Source organism: Papio anubis, chromosome 1 (genome assembly GCF_008728515.1).
Source record: "Papio anubis isolate 15944 chromosome 1, Panubis1.0, whole genome shotgun sequence".
Lineage (NCBI taxonomy): Eukaryota > Metazoa > Chordata > Mammalia > Primates > Cercopithecidae > Papio > Papio anubis.
In genome coordinates this window covers 169,720,666-169,742,341 of record NC_044976.1, presented here as the reverse complement: position 1 = coordinate 169,742,341, position 21,676 = coordinate 169,720,666, and the positions used below count along the sequence as shown (strand labels likewise).

General features: G+C 33.8%; 1 protein-coding gene across 1 annotated transcript in view; it reads left to right on the top strand.

The window, feature by feature from the left end:
• The first annotated feature begins 926 nt into the window (after positions 1–926).
• RGS18 (regulator of G protein signaling 18) overlaps positions 927–21,676 on the top strand; it is a 28,848-nt gene continuing 8,098 nt past the window's right edge. Inside the window, exons 1-3 of the mRNA XM_003893380.5 lie at positions 927–1,285; positions 1,751–1,852; positions 2,907–2,968. Of these exons, the coding sequence (XP_003893429.1) occupies positions 1,167–1,285; positions 1,751–1,852; positions 2,907–2,968 (283 nt within the window). The 5' untranslated portion in view covers positions 927–1,166. The remainder of the gene's footprint in view (positions 1,286–1,750; positions 1,853–2,906; positions 2,969–21,676) is intronic.

The window sequence follows — 21,676 nt, the reverse complement described above, 5'->3', positions numbered from 1 at the left end:
TTTTTAAATAAAGACATTAGAAAACATAAAAACTACCATCTCTACTTAATCCATGTCATTATAAAGAACATTTTTACATTATAAGGAACATTTTAACAACAAAAGAGTCAGGACAGCAAATTCAAAATAGCAAAGTCCTTTATATCAAAGGAATTAAAATAAAGCTTTAAGAAAAAAACCTTTTCATATTATTTTTCTCCATTTCATCACAGACTGATAAAAATTTCAAAAATGTCTAAAATCATTCTATAGATCTGTGCTTAAAACTTTTTTTATTTATTTGAGACAGAGTCTTGCTCTGTTGCCCAGGCTGGAGTGAAGTAGCCGGCATGATCTCAGCTCACTGCAACCTCTGCCTCCCAGGTTCAAGGGATTCTCGTGGTTCTGCCTCCTGAGTAGCTGGGACTATAGGTGCGCACCACCATGCCTCGGTAATTTTTTGTATTTTTAGTAGAGACGGGGTCTTACCATGTTGCCCAGGCTGGTCTTGAAACTCCTGAGCTCAGGCAGTCTGCTCACCTTTGCCTCCTAAAGTGCTAGGATTACAGGCGTGAGTTACTGTGCCCGGCCCAACACTACTAAATTAAATGCTTTCTGTGATCTTTTTTAACCATAAAATTCCGATCTATTGTCTTATTTTGTTACAATATGTTAAGCCAATGTGATTAACATTACATAATCTTATGTCAGTTAAATGTGATTTACTTAACTCATGTAACAACAGTAAGAAAAATACTTTTTTAAGAACTGGGGAAAATATCTCCTAGTGTTTGATATAATACTTTGTCATAACACATTTTAACACACAGTCCACACACTTAACTGTTTGAAAAGTTCCTGTGGGAAATGACAGTGTTTTTGAGTCTATTAAAGAACCATTCTGGTTGCGCAAACTTGAACGAGAAGTTGCACTGTGGTAATACTAGTCTTTATCTTGGAGACCAAGAGTCATTTTGCAAATTTGTGGTATCATTTCCCTAAACAACTTAGGACCAAACTGTACTTCATTTCCTCAGTTCTGCATTTCTGCAGAGGCAGAAAGAAACACAGCTCTTGTAAGAGTTGTGATAACTTTTTATTATACTATGTATACGTATGGAATAGCATTAACAAACGAACTAGAGAAGGATGTAATAAATTAGACATCTCTTCATTTTAGAGGGAAGATGGAAACAACATTGCTTTTCTTTTCTCAAATAAATATGTGTGAATCAAAAGAAAAAACTTTTTTCAAGTTAATACATGGTTCAGGAAAAGAAGAAACAAGCAAAGAAGCCAAAATCAGGTAAAATTATACAATTTTAAGTCAGTCTTATACTCTTAAAAGTATAATTGAGGTTGAAGATTCATTACCACTTGTTTTTGAACTATTGGGTGGAAAATATATTGATTGCATTGTTTTAATTGGGGAAAAAACACCTTTTTATTTCTTAGGTGTAAACAACTAACTGTGAAATCTAGTGTTCTCATTAAAAAAAAAAAAAAAAAAAAAGTGTAACAATTTTAGCCACACAGAGGAACTAGTACAATCTTTATTGAAATATAATCTCAAATACTTGATTATCGGTGAACAAAAGGAGAAACATTTCCATATGTTAGCCTAATTCCTCCACAAATACAGTATTTAAGTGTGTGGGAGTGGGTTTGGGTAGGCGTGGGTATTCACCAATTACAACATTTTCTGGTAGTCAACAGAAGAGATTTTAACTGTCGTCTACATTGTCCTGACACGAAGGCCTCTTTATTACAGAGCTAAGGAAAAAAGAAATAGACTAAGTCTTCTTGTGCAGAAACCTGAGTTTCATGAAGACACCTGCTCCAGTAGATCTGGGCACTTGGCCAAAGAAACAAGGTGAATAAATTTTCAGTATTTTGAGGAACATTTTGCTGATTCTATCATTAAAGATTTAAGAAAAATGCAATTAGGGATTTCTGTTTTATTGAAAATTACATAGTAGTATAAGGAAAGTTAGAAATTTCATTTGAAGAGACTAGAAATATGTCATAAAATTAAACCACTTGAATTAAATCCCTTGCATTGAATAATCACGTGAACACTTAAAGCTGCTCTTTTAAAATTATATACCTGTCAGTTTTAAATGATATATTTTACTTCTTATAACCTGATAAAATGCTCATTAATTTAAGAGTTTTCACAATGCAATGTTGTCATAGTAGAGATCTATTCATCTCTTTCTTCAGTAGTTTGAAAAAACCCTCATTATAGCAAGTAAAGCACAAATAATGTCTTTTAATACTTAGCATTTATTTAATTCAAAAAGAAAATGCAAAAACCGTATAAACTAGTTTCATACAAATTCTTCCAAATTTGAGTATAATAAAAAAAATCCAAGAAAATATATTCAATTTTCCACATTATCAGCATCTCTAGAATATTTCTTGTAGTCAAATATCTTATATTTCTTATCCCTTTGACACTTTATTAGTCAAACTTCCTGTATCCGTTAAAAAAAATTTGCAGCCTAGTGTGGTTACAACTTCAAGGAAATTGCAGTATAATCTTTTTTTTTTTTAACTGAAAGATACTGTCACTTTAGTTTCTTCTACTTGCTGAATTTAAACAGATAGTAGACCTGATTTCTTTATATTTGTTCTCTGTGCCTTTTAACCTAACAAAGGATTAATTTTTAATTAAAAAATAAAACAACTCACATATCCGTGAGAAAAAAATTAATGTTATTTTAACACATTATTCAACAAATTCTAAACGAAAATTGAACAATGTTTTAAAAGTTTCTAATGTAAATACAAGTTTCCTTATATTATCATCAAAGGAGAAACTGTGAAATAAAATTGAAAAGAGCAGTACAATAGCATATGTTAGAACAGATTCATAAACAGACTTTCTGCACACTCCATTATAAAACATTTTGTTTCTTGTACAGAGTCTCCCCTGAAGAGGCAGTGAAATGGGGTGAATCATTTGACAAACTGCTTTCCCATAGAGGTTAGTGGTACTTTCACCAAATACTTTATTGCTTAATGGAAAATGACACAAACTGTGCATGTAATTATATGAAACAATAAGTCACAAAATTTTTGCCTGATTGTTAATTTTCAATAATTCAATTTTCTGATCAACAGAAGTAACTAAATAATAGAAAATTCAAATAATGGAAAATTTTAAGGTTCTCTTTTTGTTTAGAATTACCTACTGTGGATGAAATATTAGTTATTTATACTGTAGCTAGTTTCAATTTTTAAATAATTCCGATTTTTGAATGAAACCCTCGGTTTCATTAAATTCATGATTAACAAACTATTCATGTTAGTTTCATTGTTCAGGGATTAAAAATATAAAGTAATTCTTTTGATGGACATTCAGGAAACCCACAAAAACACAGTTTTAAAAAATTTTATAAATTCTTCATTCTGTATTTCACATCAATTGTCTACTTTTAAAGCAAAATTTTGTAGAAATGCTGAGAATCGAGTGTGTATTTAAGGTGGAGCTTTGTCTATGAGATGGAGGGTGAGGACAAGCATCAAGACTTCATTTGACTCTGGAACACTATGATAATATAGCATGGCTTAGGAGGCAGGCCCCCTGGACTATCACTCTTTAGGATCAATTTACATAAGGTAGCAAATGAGTGAACTTTGTTATCTTTATTCACGCTATGTTTTCTTTCAGATAGAAAGACTGAACTGAGCAGGTGATGTGGCTAGGCAATCACAGATTTATTATTCTCCACCCTGAACTTGTCAGAGTCTGCTAAAAAAAAAAGCAATGCTTTATCATTGACAAACATCCACCTCAAGCCCAGAGCTTTTGTTTTTTTATACCTTCAACTTGTCCAGTTTCTTACCTTAGTCTTTGTCTAAAATACAATCATTTCCCAGTTCTTCCAAGACCCTTCCAAGATGAGGTTAGCCAGACTACTCTAACTACTCCTTGTAACATTGCCCGTGCCTTTCACAATTTTAAGGTGTCTACTGGAAGAAAGGATTCCTGTTGCCAGATCAGTTGGGAGTGGAATATCTGTATTTCAGCCTCAAATACTGTGCTCCATTTAATGTAACAACAACTTTTCTTTTCTGACGTAATTTTTTTTTTGTTTTGTTCCCTTCCTTAATTGTTCAACTCTTTATAAGGTCTTGGTGACCTTTTCATGTTCTCCTGAATTTAATGATATAAAAATTCTGTATCAGTAGATGATACCTGAAAATGTTCCCTCTGCCAATGAAAGCAGATGTCTGCCTCTGACTTGTAATATTTATAGGTAGAGAAATCAAGGCTTAAACTTAGGTAAGGATGTGATCAATGAGAATGGAGAGTAGTGATAAGAAAGTTCGTGCTGACACAGTTTAACATTTATTCCTTGTATTTCACTCTAATGCTAGCTACTATCACTTCCTATTTTTGGGAAAAGTAACTTTAACAGCCTTCCTCAACTTCTGTATTCACTTGTCTTCATTTCCAGTATACAATTCTTTTGGGGTGTTTTTTGTTTGTTTTGTTTTCTTTTTTGTTTTTTTTTTGGTTTGTTTGTTTTGTTCTGTTTTTGTTTTTTGAGACAAGAGTCTTGCTCTGTAGCCTAGGCTGGAGTGCACTGGCATGATCTTGGCTCATTGCAACCTCCACCTCTTGGGTTCAAGGGATTCTCCTGCCTCAGCCTCTGCAGTAGCTGAGATTACAGGCATGCGCCACCACACCTGGCTAATTTTTGTATTTTTAGCATGCTGGTCTCGAACACCTGACCTCAAGTGATCCGCCCATCTAGGCCTCCTAAAGTGCTGGGATTACAGGTGTGAGCCATTGTGCCCAGCCTCCATATACAACAATTTCTAAACTGTTGTTAAAATTCTTGCCAAATCTATGTCAAACTTCCCCCGTACTCACTTTCTTGCTCCCACTGTCTTGGTTCAGTTTCAGATATGTTCTTTATAGATTAATTACAATAACTGGTGTGAAACTTGCTTCCATAATTCATGTCCCCAAATGTGTTTATTTTAAAATCTCCTCTTACATTCAACATTCTGGTACCACACTGCCCTTTAGACTCTTCACCAGTCAGAGACGGAGAAAACAAAACAAAACAACAAAAACAAATAGGACTGGGATTAATTTCTTTATAACGTAAGTATTTATTAGAAGGAAACATATGTCTTTTCATCTGTGGATTCCGAAACTTAGCACATCCCCTGGAAAATAATAGAACTGAATTTATTTCTAGAAGTTAGTCCAGAATTCCAGTGAAATTTGAGTTTTAGGTTTCTCCTAAAACATAAATGGTTGTATAATCTTAGTTAAGCTTCCTAATCACTCTGACTTTTAGCTTCCTCGACTGTAAATGAAGATAATGTTTTTAGCTCCAACAGAAATAGATTCCTGTCAGGATTAAATGAGATGATGAATAAGAAGCCAATAAATTTTGGACACTACATGAATGCCAATGATAACTGCTATTATAAAAAATAATAATTACTAACCAGCTTAATAATCTTTTTTTCTGTTTCCAGTCTACTTACAACTGGATGATGATCAATTAGAGGGTTAAAATTTCAATTTTTCAATTGACAATAACATATAGACAGGATTGTTTTCACTTAATAAATTGGTATATAATAATTTCATCATAGTTTCATTACTCATTCAAAGCATAGAAAGATTTAGCAGGGTAATTAGTCCTACAGAAAATCCTCATCTAGCATTCGGTAATCTTTCTTCTTTAAAAGTGGTAAAAAGCAAAAGGACAAAATCGAATCTGCTACTCTCTCTTTTCTCTACTGGTAATATTAAAGAGCGGCAAACTATCTGTAATTTAAATTAAGAAGAGACACATTTAAAGAAATCAGCACTAACCCACTGGATATTACCACCTGTCATGATTACAACGCTAAATATATTACATTGAATTCACAAAATTTATACTACCAGTATTATTTTACTCAATCTTTCCTAATCCAATTATTTTTTATTACAATGCTTATAATAATATTAAATTATAAAGCTTAAAATAGTCACGTGAAACAAGTCTTTTGGTTGCAATTGTTAAATTCAGTTTATTTCTATTTACTTGACTCTAGGAGAAGAGTGCGTGTGTGTGTGTGTGTGTGTGTGTGTGTATTTAAAGAGAAAGATCCTACACACACACACACTTCAAGAAAGACCTTGCTCTATCAAATTTTACAAAATTTTCTTTTATAAAATGCTATAAAATGCATACTTTTCTCAAATTCTGTATATCTATTAAAAGGAAACAAAATTTATTCAGTTTAGTCAAATGGGAAATGAAGTGATAAATCAAACCAAATACAATGGAAATTTGGGTGTTCAGTTTGACAAAAACAGTTAATACTAGAACCATCATAAACTGATTATTAGCAGTTTTAGGAATGAAACCACAGGATAGATGGTTTTTACCCTAGATTTTAGAGGATTAATCAAAATTCACTAGCTGAACAAGGAGAGGAGACCATCCATGCAGAGAATCAGTATAGGAATGGGGTGTTAAACAATGTAATTTAGTTAGGGAATTAAAACCAAAATAACTCTCTACTGAAAAATACAATTTGAAAAGGGATGGTAGCTTAGGGAGACAGTATATCCATGAGACCAAAACAGAAACGTCACCGATTTTTGATCTATTCCACAGAAATCAAATGATTGAGAAGGTGTTCTGATAATCCTATTTTATTCAAATTTTAGTCACATAGTTTAACTCTTTTAAAATTAAAAAAAATGAACAAAGTATAAACTTCAGTTAAAAATTATGTATCAGTGTTGGTTCAGTAATTGCAACAAATGTCCCATACCAACTTAAGATGTTAATAACAGGGGGAAATTGAATAGGGGGCATATTACCTTCTTCTAAATCTGTACTACATTCTGTACTACCTTCTGCAAAATATTTCTGTAAATCCAAATCTATTGTAGACTAAAATACTTTAGAAAATGATCTCAAGAATGTCATATAGTACATTTTAACACAATGAAGTCCATCAATAATTTAAATTCTGTTTCTTATTTGGTTCAATGGAGCTATAAGTCTATATTTTTTCTGCTATTTCTATTTATTGTCAAATTTGTTTGAAGTCTCAAAATGAAAAATAAAAATTTGTAGTTTAATACTACATATATATAAACCAGTAATTTCTAAGGGCTATTTAAATTTAAAAAGTAGTAATAAATCAAAAATGAAATATCAAACTATATCTGTCATTCATAATCATAAATTTGTAATTTAGTTTTATCAATCTTCTCACTTGATTGGCTTTATAAAAGTTAATTTTATCAATTTGAACTTATAAAATCAATTGATGCCAATAAAATATAGAGGTATATGATACACACATATGTGTTTTTATTTGTTTACATATATGTATATGGTTCTGTGTAAGGCACCCTTGAAAGTAAAATGACACTGCTGTATAATATGTAACTTCTAAAATAACTCGCTAAATAGTTTTTAAAATATTATATAGAACTTGCAGTATATCATGTAGGCTTTAGAAGATCACTAAAAGAGATCAAATAGATGTATGCAATAATTCAATTGGCAAAAGAAAAGGTAATTCCTGAGATAAAGGCCAGGAAACGCTTAGAGTACTAAGAGATTTTGACATGATCTGGAAAAGCAGTAAGTTTACTTTGAGGCAAAGAGTAATAAACACATTATATAATTAAGTTGGGAACAAACTTGGGAAGCCTTTGTTTGTTAAAAAGATTACTCTGATGGTTAGAAAGGTAAAATTCCATGCATGTAATATGGACTACCTACAAAGTTGTTATATAAAAGCTAAACTCAAAGTAAGGACCCTCTTAGGAAAAAAAAAATGGAGAAACTTATTGACTTAATCAATGTGTATGTATGTTATAGAGTGACAAGATGAAGGAATAGGAAACAAAAAAGGATGAGCCAAAGATTTTTATATTTCATTTTTATTGTAATAGGAAGATAATGATGCAAAACAGAGGAGAATGAACGAGACTTGTAAAAAGAGAAGAGAGTAGAGTTTGAACTTTTTTTTTTTTTTTTTTTTTGAGAGAGAGTCTCGCTCTGTCGCCCAGGCTGGAGTGCCGCGGCGCGATCTCGGCTCACTGCAAGCTCCGCCTCCCAGGTTCACGCCATTCTCCCGCCTCAGCCTCCCGGGTAGCGGGGAATACAGGTGTCCGCCACCACGCCACGCTAATTTTTTGTATTTTTATTAGAGCTGGGGTTTCACCGTGTTAGCCAGGATGGTCTCGATCTCCTGACCTCATGATCCGCCCGCCTCAGCCTCCCAAAGTGCTGGGATTACAGGCATGAGCCACCGCGCCCGGCCTTGAAAATTTTTTCTCAGCCCTAAACCTTATCAAAAGTTTTGCAGGCTTTTGTAAGTGCACACCTAGAATATGGAAGGCTGACTTATGGAAAGATGTTCTAACCAGCTCACATTGTTGATAAGTGCTTCTCTGAATGAAAATGTTATATCACATGAGGGGAATTTCAATCAATTAGAAAATCTTTCCACTACCACATAACTGTTCCTCTTCCGTGTGTACCCTTTTATCCAGTCATTGCTAAAAACTACAATAGTTTTAACCTTTTTATTAATAACTATTTACTTGAACTTTTTACACTCCGAATTGTGGTTCTAAGTAATTTCTGAAAATAATTTGTAACATGTAGGATGGAAGTAGAATATGTAAGTCATTGCACATCCTGGATTTAAAAATACAAACTGACTATACTTTGGAAAATACGTATTGCTAAGTTTGAGTAAAGACTAGAAGGAAATGTGTACTTCACTTTTGGGAAAGGAAATGAGTACTTTTTCTTACACTTTTTACCTTGTGGCTTTTCAAGTTACAGTTCCTAATTTTTGGTTACCAATTTTCTGCAAGATAAAGAATTCCAGTGCTCTAAAAATTTAAATTTCTGACTCAAGCTAAACCATAACGAGCACTCAACTTTTTTTTTTTTTTTTTCTCTTTGAGATTGAATCTCACCCTGTCACCCAGGCTGGAGTGCAATGACGCAATCTCAGGTTACGGCAACCTCTGCCTCCCAGGTTCAAGCTATTCTCCTGCCTCAGCCTCCCGAATAGCTGGAATTACAGGTGCCCACCACCATACCTGGCTAATTTTTTGTATCTTTAGTAGAGTCGGGGTTTCACCATGTTGTCCAGGCTGGTCTCGAACTCCTGACCTCGTGATCTGCCTGCCTTGACCTCCCAAAGTGCTGCAATTACAGGCGTGAGCCACCATGCCTGGCCAACAAGCACTCAACTTCTTAATTTATCTAAAGATTAAAAATAAATAAAATTCAGTCCAAATTATAACGGATCACATAAACCATTCATTATGGCAAAAGAAACCACATTCTATGGCAAATCAGACCTACAAAGTCTAATGTTACAGAAGAAACAATGCAACTTAGTACCTCGGATATTATACGGTACTTGGGTTTCCAACTTCAGATTTTCTTGACTTTTTGTTTCATTTGGTTTCTTGGCATCAGAAAAATACTCCAACAGATGCCAGAGTTTCAATTTAGAAACATGCAATTACAAGCATTTCATATTTGTATGACACATTGAGCCAGCTTCTTCCAGTGTGAATTCTAATCCCAGGTTCTATCAAGCACTTTTGGCAGCTGCATTCACCACTGCCGCCTTCTAAAGGACTGTTTAGTAAGTTACTGCCTCTGTATGAGAAATGGTTCCATTGTGAACTGACTTAATGCAGCTGCCCAAAGTACGTAAGAGAAACAGGAAGTAACTAACGTGCTGGGATAATCTTTCACAGCATTGCACATTACTTTTTAAAAAGTTATTTACCTAAAATGTTAATTAATAAACTTCTTTCTCATCCATCCTTTATTCATTTCTTGAATTCGTATTTTTCTTTTACTATTATATTCATATTATGCCAACAAAATCCATTCACTTTAGTTAATGCATCGTGAGCACTCGGAACATACATAGCACTTTTCTTGATATTAGTACGCTGACTTCACTTTGAGTATCTGTATCAAGCACAAGACTAACCATGGTAACAAAGGGCTTTTGCATAATATTTCAGAGCACAGCAGATGGCACAGAGTCGACACTCATGCTTGTGAATTAGTGAAGGACTCTATTTGAAATAATGTTTATGTTATTTTCTGGAAGACCTCTATTTGAATTTTATGCAAGCTGATTTTCCTCTGCTACTTTGGACAGAATAAGTCACTCTTTTAATTGTCCTTCCTCAGTCCTTGGTTCATACATGCCTGTCTTGCCTATTAATCTCCATATTCCTCAACAGTAGGGACTTTTTCTTTATGGCAGTTTACTTGTAAAGGTCCTGTAATTTTAAATAAGATGAACCTGGGTTCAAGAACTTGCACTACCTTTTACCATCTGTAAGATTTAATGCAAGTTAACTCTCTGAACGTCAACTTCTTCATCTATAAACATGAGTACAAGACTTACTCCATAGGGCTGATGTGAAAATTAAATGGAATTGTGCCAATAAAAAGCCTATAGCATGTGCTAAGACCTTAATGAACACTCAAAACTCCTAGCTTGTGTAAATACTGTTCAAATATATAACACAGTTCTCAGGTTCAGACTAAGTTTTTTTTTTTTTTAAATCAGTAATTAAAAGATAGGTTAAAAAGTTATTTTAATAAATAACAATTTCAGCTATCTGGCTTCTTGGCATTTTCTTTTAGCTGACAGTACAAAAAATTTATTATAATTCTGATTTGTTAATTATAGAAGTAATGGTCATATTCTTCTGAAATCATGAAGATTATTTAGTAACTCACCTTAGGAATAATTTGATATTTAAAAACTGATCAATCCATGTTTATGCATAACATACGGCTAGAGAGCAATAGATTAAAATTGAAAACGTTTATGCCTTCACTGGGTCAGTGCAACTCTAATAAAACATACTTTCTTTCCTCTTTGGAAATATGACCTTGAAACAGGTTGTTCTTTCCTTGTAATGTAACTGGCATTTTATTGTGCAAACTTTGCTTTAATTTCCATTTGAATAGTAACTGAGGAACAAGGAAGGACAAGATAAAAATGCCTCTTATTGTGAAATGGGGAAAGGCAGGACTCTATCATAAACAAACAGATCAATAACACCCAATGGTATGCTTTTTAATATCAGCAGAGGGCACATTTCCATATGACTACTTTTTGCTTTCTTTTTAATTAGGATTACCTGAAAATCTTCTCACAATTATTTTGCTATCCTGCTTCCAGTTATTTCTTAATATCTAGCCAAGAAATTCTCTTCAGAAATCTACTTTATAGCAACTCGCAAGCAAAGCATACTAAGATACTGACCCTGCAATAAGAAATAAGACATTTTAGAATTATATTTAAAAACTTAGAAAGAATCTGCCGGTTCTGAAGATAGTTATCAGATAAATTAAGAGAATGTTTTTTAGAGTTAAGTCTAGTAAAAAATGGATATTAATTTAGAAAAAGGACAAATACTTTAGCAACTTGAAAGATTAAGTAAGTATAGGTAGTAAATAGCTGGTTTCCATTATCTTAAATTTATTCATCAAGGGGAAAGTTCTCAAGAAGAATTTGTGTTAAGTAGTTCTGGGCAGAGGCTAAGGCTAACTGCCTAAAGTTTAGTTCAGGTCAGTTAGTGCATAAATTATTGTTTTTTGTTGTGGCTTTCTTTTACATACCTAAACATTGCCCTACGTTTCAAATTATACTTCAATTACAATTTAGGGTTTGAAAGGCATGTGATATGGTTTGGTTGTGTGTCCTATCCAGATGTCATGCTGAAATGTGACCTCTGAAGCTGAAGGTGAGCCCAGTGGGAGACATTTGGGTCACAGAGCAAATCCCTCATGAATGGCTTGTACTGTCTTCGCAGTAAAAAGCAAGTTCTCATTCTTTCAATTAACGTGTGAGCTGGTCGTTTACAAAAGCCTGCGACTTGCCTTTTTTCTCACTGCCTCATATCTTGTGATACACTGGCTTCCCCTTTGCCTTCCTCCATGAGTAAAAGCTTCCTGAGGCCTCATCAGAAGCTGAGCTGATGCTGGTGTCATGCGTGTACAGCCTGCAGAACCATGAGCTAAATAAATCTATGTTCTTTATAAATTACTCAGCCTCAGGTATTCCTTTATAGCAATGCAAAATGAACTAACACAGCATGTCAGCATGTTTTGTCTTTGTCTCCTTATTTTATTCCAAGATCATTATAGAAGACAGAGGAGGAGAAATTAGGGGGGGAAAAAAAAGACAAGTAAAACCATAGACTAAGTAGTAAAACCATCCCTCCAGTTACATAATGGAAAAGAAATAAATTCTCAAACTGCTGTCAATCAGCAGCCAAGCAATACTTATTCAACTTATTTCCTAAAGTCATCAGTCTAAGGCTCCAGGTTTACGTGAAGTCTTGAGAGGATATTGCAATTTCGTTTTTAAAAATTAAGGGAATATAGTCTTGGACAATTCATGGCACAAACTGTTTTTATACAAGCCCAAGTTCTCAAATACAGATGGTGAAAGGAATTATGGGAAGGAAAATCAAATAGGAACGTTCTAAGGAACAATAATCCCTATGGGTGCTTATGCGCTTATTAATAAGCCACAGTACAACCAGCAAATCTGATACCCTGCTGTTCACTTTGGCAATTATTTTGTAGCTAGACCATTAACTTTACTCTGAAAACCTATATATTTCTAGGTATTCGAAGGAAATGTACAATGTATCAAAATGCCTCAAAGAACCATTGTTCATTTATGTTTCCCTTTTACAGTCTGAGAAAAGCATATCACTCAGGGTGAGAAATCAATCTTGAAAATAATACACTAACTGAGCTAGAGAAAGAAGAGCAACTTGATCACTCTTGCTTCTCAGTGGTCAGAGTTTGCTGACTCATTCAGGAATCACTTAGCAATAAGGCCTTCATTGGAGAGTTGTGTTTGACTAGAAATTATCTTACCAGCATCTCACCACTGCAGACAAGTTCTGTAAGTTGCTTGTCAGTTTTACAATGCCTTGTCAAATTCTTTTTGACCCCAACCTTCCCTTGTCTCTCTAGTTTCTTAACTAATATGTAACTACTAACATCTGTTGCTCATGGTCAATTTACTGAGGAAAAGAAATGGATCTCCCTTTGTCCCGTTGAAAACATCCCAATGAAGAAGCCATGGTGCAGAAGAGACCCTATGTCATCCTTTTCTCGTGGTAGTGGCTGGAATCATTCCATATTATAAAGCTTAGGGATTTCTGTAGGTTGTCATGTCTTTGTCTAACTACTGATTTCCTAAACAGTAAGTTCCTGGAACTCTCATACATGAAAAAGATTGCTTACAACATTAAAAAATGATGCTTCATGACAAAGAAGATAAGGTCTATATAAAGGAGGAATAAATGGTGATGCAAAAAGAATAATTTCAGGATTGTATTGGTTTCCTGTTGCTGCTGTATCAACTTACCACAACTACAGTGATTAAAACAACACAATTTGATTATCTTACAGTTGTGTAAGAAGTCCAGCATGGATTTGATCAAAATAAATCAAGATGTCAGCAGGCTGTTCTTTTTTTGAAGGGTTTAAGGAAGAATCCCGTTTCTGCTCATTTGGATTGTTGGCAGAATTAAGCTGTTTGCAGTTATAGACCAGCTACTTCCTTCCCTTGCTGGCTACAGACAGAGGATCATTCCCACTGCTGTGGTTTGGATGTGATTTGTTTGTCCGCTGACCCCAAATCTCAGGTTGAAATTTGATCTTCAATGTGGTGATGTTGGAAGGGGGCACCTAGGGTACTTGTTTCTACCATGAGAGAAGTTCCCCCAGGATTGGCTTGGTGCAGTTTCAGCAATAGTGAGTTTTCACTCTTGAAAGACTGGATTAGTTCTCAGGGGAATGGATTCATTCCCTCGAGAGTAGGTTGTTATGAAGCCAGGATGCCCCGCGGGTTTGATCCCTCTCTGCACATGCCTACTTCTTCTTTGGTCTTCACCATGTTTTGACTCAAAACCCTCTCCAGAAGCCAAGAATATGCCAGCAGGCTTCTTATACCACCTGCAGAACTATGAGTAAAATAAACCTTTTCTCTATATAAACTACCCAGCCTCAGGTATTCCTTTATAGCAACACAAAGCAGACTAAGACACCCACCTTGTAGAATATACTACATTTCCTGGGTCATGTCCATCTTCTTCATACTCAAAGCCAGCAGCAGAGTCAAGTCCTTCTTAGGTCAAATCTCTCTGATGTACTCTTTTGCGTCTTCTACTTTTAAGGACTCATGTGATTAGATTGGATCTACGCTGATAATCTCCCCCATCTCAAGGTCCTGCACTATATTCAGTTCCTTTTTTTCACACAGGTCCTGCAGATTAGGGCATGAACAACTGGAGGGTTATTTCTCTGCCTACCAAAGGGGACAATGCTGTCCTGAGAAAAAATATGCACGCACACACACGTATGAAATCTGGGGCAATTGAACTTATCTGAATCTCAGTTTTCTCATCTAAGAAAATGAAAATAAGACATATTCCATGTATCTGTTATAAAAATTAAATGAGGTAATGTATATAAATAACACTTAACCTTCAAAACCTCTAAACATGTTATAAATGTAAAACCTCTTAGTTATTACCGTAATTCTACCAATAGAAATGTATTCTTCTTGTTTCATTTTATATGGAACTTTTTATATTAGTAATAGTCATTGACCATGAGGAATAGTTCTAGAGAGCTGTAAACATTAAAACAAAATGTGGCAATCTAAGTTAAAATGAGTTGAACAGACAAAGCTATATTTATTTCAACTTTTTTCAGCCATAATGCCAGAATATTTGCACCTTCTTTATAAATAGCTGGATTTTTAAAAAATATACTTGGTATAGAATCTTTGCAGCTATAGTCATGAGAGATATTGTGTAACTTTCTTCCTTTCTTTCTTAGTCTTTACTTATTTTGTTATGGGGGAGAGTGTCAAGTTTTGGTATTAGAGTTATCCTCATCTCATAAAATGAGGTGGAAAGTGTTCACCCCCTCTCAATTTTCTTGAAGCAAGTGTGTAAGATTAAAATACATTTTTTTTTTCTTAAATGTTTGATGGAATTTACTAAATTTGGTCCCAGATATTTTGGGGGGGAGAGAAATGTTTTCTTACAAAATCTATTAATTGAATTAGGGCTACCAGATCTTCTACTTCTTCAAGTGTCAGTTTGGGTATAGGTTTATTGTTTTTTTAAACAATTTCCCTATGTCATATAAATTATATTTACTGACATTAAGTCATTCATAATATTCATTTATTTGTTATATATGTAAGATCTATACTAATATTTATGGTTTGCTTCCTAATGTGAAAGACTCTTGCTAGGGGTTCTATTTTATTAATGTTTTTCAGAACCAACTTTGCCTTTGTTAATCTTCTCTGTAGTTTTCCTATTACGTATATTTTTCCTCTTGTTTTTATTTTTATTTTTTTCTTCTACTGACTGTGTATTTAATTTTCTCTTCTTTTCAAGTTTCTTAAGGTGGAAACTAGATCTTAATTTTTATACCCTTCTTGTTTTTTTTCTTTTTCTTTTTTTTTTTTTTACTAGACCACCATTTTGTGTAATAAAATTATCTCTGACCACTGTTTAAGCTGCATCTCACAAATTTTTGATCTGCTGTACTTTCACTATAATTCAAGTATAAATATTTTCCTAATTTTCCTTGTGATTTCTTTAACATGTAGGTTATTGTGTTTATTACATATTTATCACAAACACACTGGTTATTGTGTGCTTATTTTCAAATGTTTATTTTTGTTTTGTTTTTATCTATGTTACTAGTGTCAGTTATTAATTCAAACCCCTTGTGGGCAAAGGACATATCTGTAAGGTGTCAAGTTTTCTGAAATTTATTTAGGCTCATATTATGAGTGTAACACAGAGTTTATCTGGGATAATATTCCTTGTGCATTTGAAAAGATGTGTTTGGTAGATCATTTTGTAATTTTCAATTCAGTCGAATTAATGATGTTTAAGTTTTATATATTGTCACTGATATTCTGTCTCCTTTTTTCTATGAATTAATGAGTAAGCAGAATTAAAATCTATACCTAAATTGTGAATTTTTCTACTTCTCTTAGTTCTATTAGCTCGCTTCATATAATTTGAAGCTCTAAATTAAGTTCATATATGTTTAGGATTGTTATGTACTAGTAATAATTGGTCACATAAAAATTACAAAATAGAAATACTCCTTATTTTGAAGTTACTTTTTCAAGCCATGTGAAGATTTTTTATTCAGATTTCTTATGCTTAACCTCTGCACTGTGTAACATTTTTATCCATTTTCTTTGTCTTCCTGATGCTTTTCACTTAATGTGTCTCTTATTGCTAATATGTAGTCTGTTTTTACTTTTTAACCCAGTCAGATAATCTCTGACTTTTAATTGGAATGTTTAGCTCATTTAAATGTTATCTCATCATTGATATATATGGAATTGGATTTAGTATCTTATTATTTATTTTCTATTTGTTTCTTCATTTTGTGGTTCTTTTTCTTTTTCTCCTTTCTTACCTTATTTAGATTAAGTAAATCTATCTTCTATCCAACTGCCTGCTAGCATACCCATCCCTTCTGCAGTCTTTAATCTGTTGCCATGACCATCCAATATTTTTTTATTTTAAATACTTTACATTTTATTTCCTGAATTTCAACTCGATTATTTTTATAGTTTAAATTTTGTCTTAAGTCTTTTTTAACCTTTGTGCTTTTCAAAACATTTATATGAGCTTTTTTAAAGTTTTTGTCTGCTATTTCTAACATTTTAGATACCTCATGATCAGTTTTTATTGATATTTTATCAACAAACAAAATATTGATAATGAGTCATGAAAATCTCCTTACATGACTAATTTTTTTTTGCATGTGAGCATGGAGGAAGACATAGAAGTCTAAATTATGTGTTCTTCCCTTAAAGAGTATTGAATCATTTTTCTGGAAGTGAATTAAATCACTGTTGTATCCTCCTGATTTTTTTCTGATTAAGGCTGGTGTCTCTCAGAATTGTCTTAGCATGAGGACAAGACCTTTCTTAGTAGTAGGACAAGACATAGTATTTATACCAGAAACATGACCTTTCTTTGGTATCTCTTCTATGGCTGAGCCAGAAATCCAAAGTCATCCAGACTTATCAAAACTCTCCTATCTCCATTTGCCTCAGTCCCATAGCATCTATCCTCTTCTAGACTTCACAAAATTTGCCCTGCTCATGTGCAGCTTAGCCCTCAGTCAAGACTCTGCAGGAAAACTGCATGCAGGCTTCCGAGTCCCCTTATAAAGCAGATTCACTGTGCACTGGTTACCAATTAAGCCCCCTATATCTTGGGCTACAATTTTTGATTACTTGCACAAATCCACTATGATAGAACACTGATACAACTAGTTGGGCAAAGCAACTTTAGTACTTACAAATAGGCAGCAAGGGATAATAGAAGCCTAGTATTCATAATGAGCTGCTCCCTCAACACTCAGAAAAGCTGTTAAGAGTGAATTAAATCTTATCTATGATGTTCCAATTGCACTGCAGCTGAGGGATCCCAGAAAGCAGCCTGTCTTGGTTTTTGTGTCTGAGGGAATACAGGTATCCCTGGACTAAAGTGTTAAAGAAGATCCTCTTTTGGGGTGGCAAAGGAACAGGGCACGGTTATTCTGGTCAGTTTCTTCTTATCTCAGGATGTTGCATTGTCAGCGCATTGTACATTTATTTTTGAGAACTACAAGTGACAAAAAAGAGAGAAGAAGTTGGTACAAGGTCACTTAAACTGTCAAACTGTCCCACACCCTTCTGCATGTCTCCTTTTTTCAGTAACCTGACCCACAAATTCCAAATACATCATAATGCCCAAACTCGTATCTCTGCCTCCTCAATTCAGCAAGACTTCTTAGTTTGTTTAGACTCCGTCTTCATGCATTCCAGTCTTAAAAATGCCCCCAGGTAGAAAGCCAGAACAAACCTAGCACTCACTTTATGTGTTTTTCTTCTCACCTGTTGCCAGTTGTATGCTGCTTGAAAACTACTGCCTCAATATTTTTTCTAGTTTTATAGTTATTTGTGGTAGGAGGACAAGTCTGGTTCCCACTACTTTGTAATGACTCTCCTCTTCTTAATGGTGTAATAGTAATCTGTTTTTCTATTTAAGGTAGGGCTCTATAGATTAAATATCAAATCAAAGGCTTTGTCCACTTCTGGTACCTAGACCAGTGTCTGGAACATAGCATGTGATCAATATTGTTTAGATTAACTAATGAATTATTCAGTGGGGAGTTCAGGATGCAAACAAACATATTTAATAAAGTAGTTGAACAAAATAAGGAATACATTATATTTGAATAACTTATAGTGATATCCAACAGAGAGCAGTGTACCTCCAGAAATGTTTGTCAGCTTGTCCAAAGTCATATAAACTGGCATTCACCACAAACTCTGCTTTACAAGTTCTCAAAATTGATGCTGTCATCTTGTTGGCATGCCAGGAAGGACTCAGCTCTCAGTGGAAGGCTCACATTGGCAAAACTCATAAGGTTGAATTCCAAACTAATAATATAGATTCAGAAATAAAACTGTCACTGATAGCCATTTCTCTACCTTTTCATACGACCAAAGAAGCCGCCAAAGTGTATTAAAAATTTTGCTTGCCAAGCATGAAACTAGAATATTAATTGATTAACGTCATCAAGCTAAGAATTAACTTTTTTAATAAACTGGTCTATTTTTAATTACATATTTTTGTCCATATTCACAATAGGACAAAATTTTGTGGATTTTTATTTTATTTTTTGCTTTATGTTACTAGCTCTGATTGTCCATATCTCTTGTAAATATGATAGGTCTGATATTTCATTTAGTACACAAAATATTTCCTAGAACTGTTTCATGTTTTTAAATATAATTCTGTATTGTTATCATTAATTCAATTATTTGTTGATAATTTATTTTAGTATTATTAAATAATTATTGCGTTATTTCTCATGTTGGGTACTGGAAATTTGGTGACAAGGGTCACCAAATTAGACAAGGGTCTTCATCTTATGTATGTTACAGTGTAGCCTGGAAAACAAAAGTTAACAGGCAACTGCAGTACAATATTTTAAGTTTACTCAGCACAGTAAAAGGCCATATATGAAGGACACCCAACTCATTCTTTAGAGATTGGTGAAATCTTTCCAGACAAGATGAAATGTAATTTCAACCTCAATGAATATAGGCTGTATGGATTAGATTAATAAAATTGCTTTATGGATTTAGAATAGGAAGGGAAAAGTATTCTCAACAGGAGCTAAAACTAAGAGATTCAGGAACATGGCACATGAATGGAACTATACATGTTTCCCTGTGAGTGGAGCTTAAATCAGTGTAAAAACATGGTAGGAAGAGATGAATGCTATTGGGACATTTTAAACGGTGAAGAATCATAATAAAATTTGTACTGCAGAAAGATATTGCTGACTAGAATGTGGATAATACACTTGGAGATTGGAGGAAGAGACAAGGAAAACCTCAATTCAGGGTCACTAGTTAGGAGGTTTTTATAATAATTTGTGTGAGAGACAGTTCCCGTCTAAATAAAAGTAATTACAGATCGCACAAAAATAAAAAGACAGACGTAGGATATATGAAAGGGGAAATTTTACAAGATCTGATTATCAGCTATGCGTGAGATAAGAGGAAAATTAAAAATCCCTGAGAATAAATGCCAGGGTTCCCATTTATCTCCCTGAGTGGATAGAGTCAATAAATGGGAAATGTATGCAGGGAAGGTTTGGGGTAAAGATGATAAATGCACCATTCATATGACTAATTCAATGGCCAATTCAGTGATGTTTCTCACATGTTGCTTGATATGAACTTGGAGCTCAGGAAAAAGAGGCTTGAGATAAGTTCTAAGAATCATCTGCATATTGATTGTATTTGGGTGTTGAAGTAATTTTTCAGGAAATGAGTTTAAGGGAAAGATGAAGAAGGATAAACTGAGAAGGATTTGGGGATGCAATAGTCAGAGGTGTAATAGGAAACTCTGGAGTTTAGCTGCCATTGAAGAGAATTACAGGCAATTCTCTACCGTGCCTGCTGTTGTGGAGAGATGAAATAACATATGGACTGAAAACAAAATGTTCACTAACTATAACATTAAGTCAATTTGGCAAAAATAATTTGAGTAAAGTGTTGAATAGAAACCACATTTTTGTGTGTTGGAAAGTAAATGAGATAGAGGGGATTAAGGGACGAAGTGTAGAAAACTTAATCAAAGATTTTATATTTGTAAGGAGAAAAGATATGTTAGTAGCTAGAGGAATATTTGAAGTTAAGATTTTTTAAAAAAATTTCTTGTAAGAAGATTAAAATATTTTAATGATATCAACATGTAAAAGAAAAACTTTATTGTTTTTCAGAATTGTTTCTAATGCCTCATTTTGTCTGTAGGTGTTAACAATATGCATAAAGTACAGTTGGATGTCAGAAAGAAGGAGTTCAGGAAAATGTCAAGAGAGAAGATGGGCAAATAGGGAAGATAAAGGAAAGAAGAAGGAAAAGGAGAATGTAAAGGACAGAATTTTAGCAAATAGCACATTTAATGGAGAACAGAGGGAGTTAAACCTAAACAGACAACACACAAAGAAATGATCACAGAGTATGAACTAGGAGATATGGCATCCTACAATCCTATGTGGAAGAGTATTTGAAAAAGGAGGGGGTCAGTACTATCAGATGCTACCAAGTGGGAAGTCCAGATGGGACTCATGATATTTCCTTATGCAATAACTTACATAAGCACAGCAGAAAGAGAAATGGGCTATAACTAGAGAGTGAGAGTGAATCTAAAGAAAGATTGCTAAAACTCATTTAAATCCAACTCAAATGTGATTTATTCTGAGAAAGTTTATCTGAAAAATCCATTAGGAACATATTTCCCTTCCCTCAACATTTCTATGGTGCAGCTACCAAACACCCAAGCAATTTCACTCCTTGGAATTTATTCCAGATAAATAAAGACTTGTGTACATTTTTTAAAACTATACATAAATGTTCATAGCAGATTTATTTGTAATAACTAAAAAAAAAAAAAAAGAAATAACCCATGTTTCCTTCAATGGCAGAATGGTTAAACATATGATAGTATATTCATATCATGGAATATAATACAGCAACAAAGAGAAACAAACCATTGATACATCCATCAACCTGAATAAATCTCCACAGAATCATGCTGTGTGGAAAATAGAAACATCTAAAACAACATATACTATATGATTTAATTTATATAACATCCTTGAGTTGACAAAATTATAGCAATGGAGACCAGATTCGTGGTTACCTGGGGTTAAAAAGAGTTATATGTGCGGAGATGTATGGGTGGCTGTAAAAGGGCAACATGAGTTATACTTGTAACTTTCTGTATCTTGATTATATTAATTAATGTACTATCCTAGCTGTGATATTTCACTGTAGTTTTCCAAGTTGTTACATTGGTGAAAACTGGATAAAGAGTACATGGGGGTCTCTCTCATTACTTCCTACGAATTCATGTAAATCTATAATTTTCTCAAAATAAAAAAGTTTAACTTTTAAAAGGCTTAAAAATAAGTAGAGTGTTAAAAAGGATAGTTGAAAGAGCCCTAGTTTCGAAGTCACATTGTCTTATGGTTGAATCCAGTCTGCCACTTTTTTAGTTATATAAATG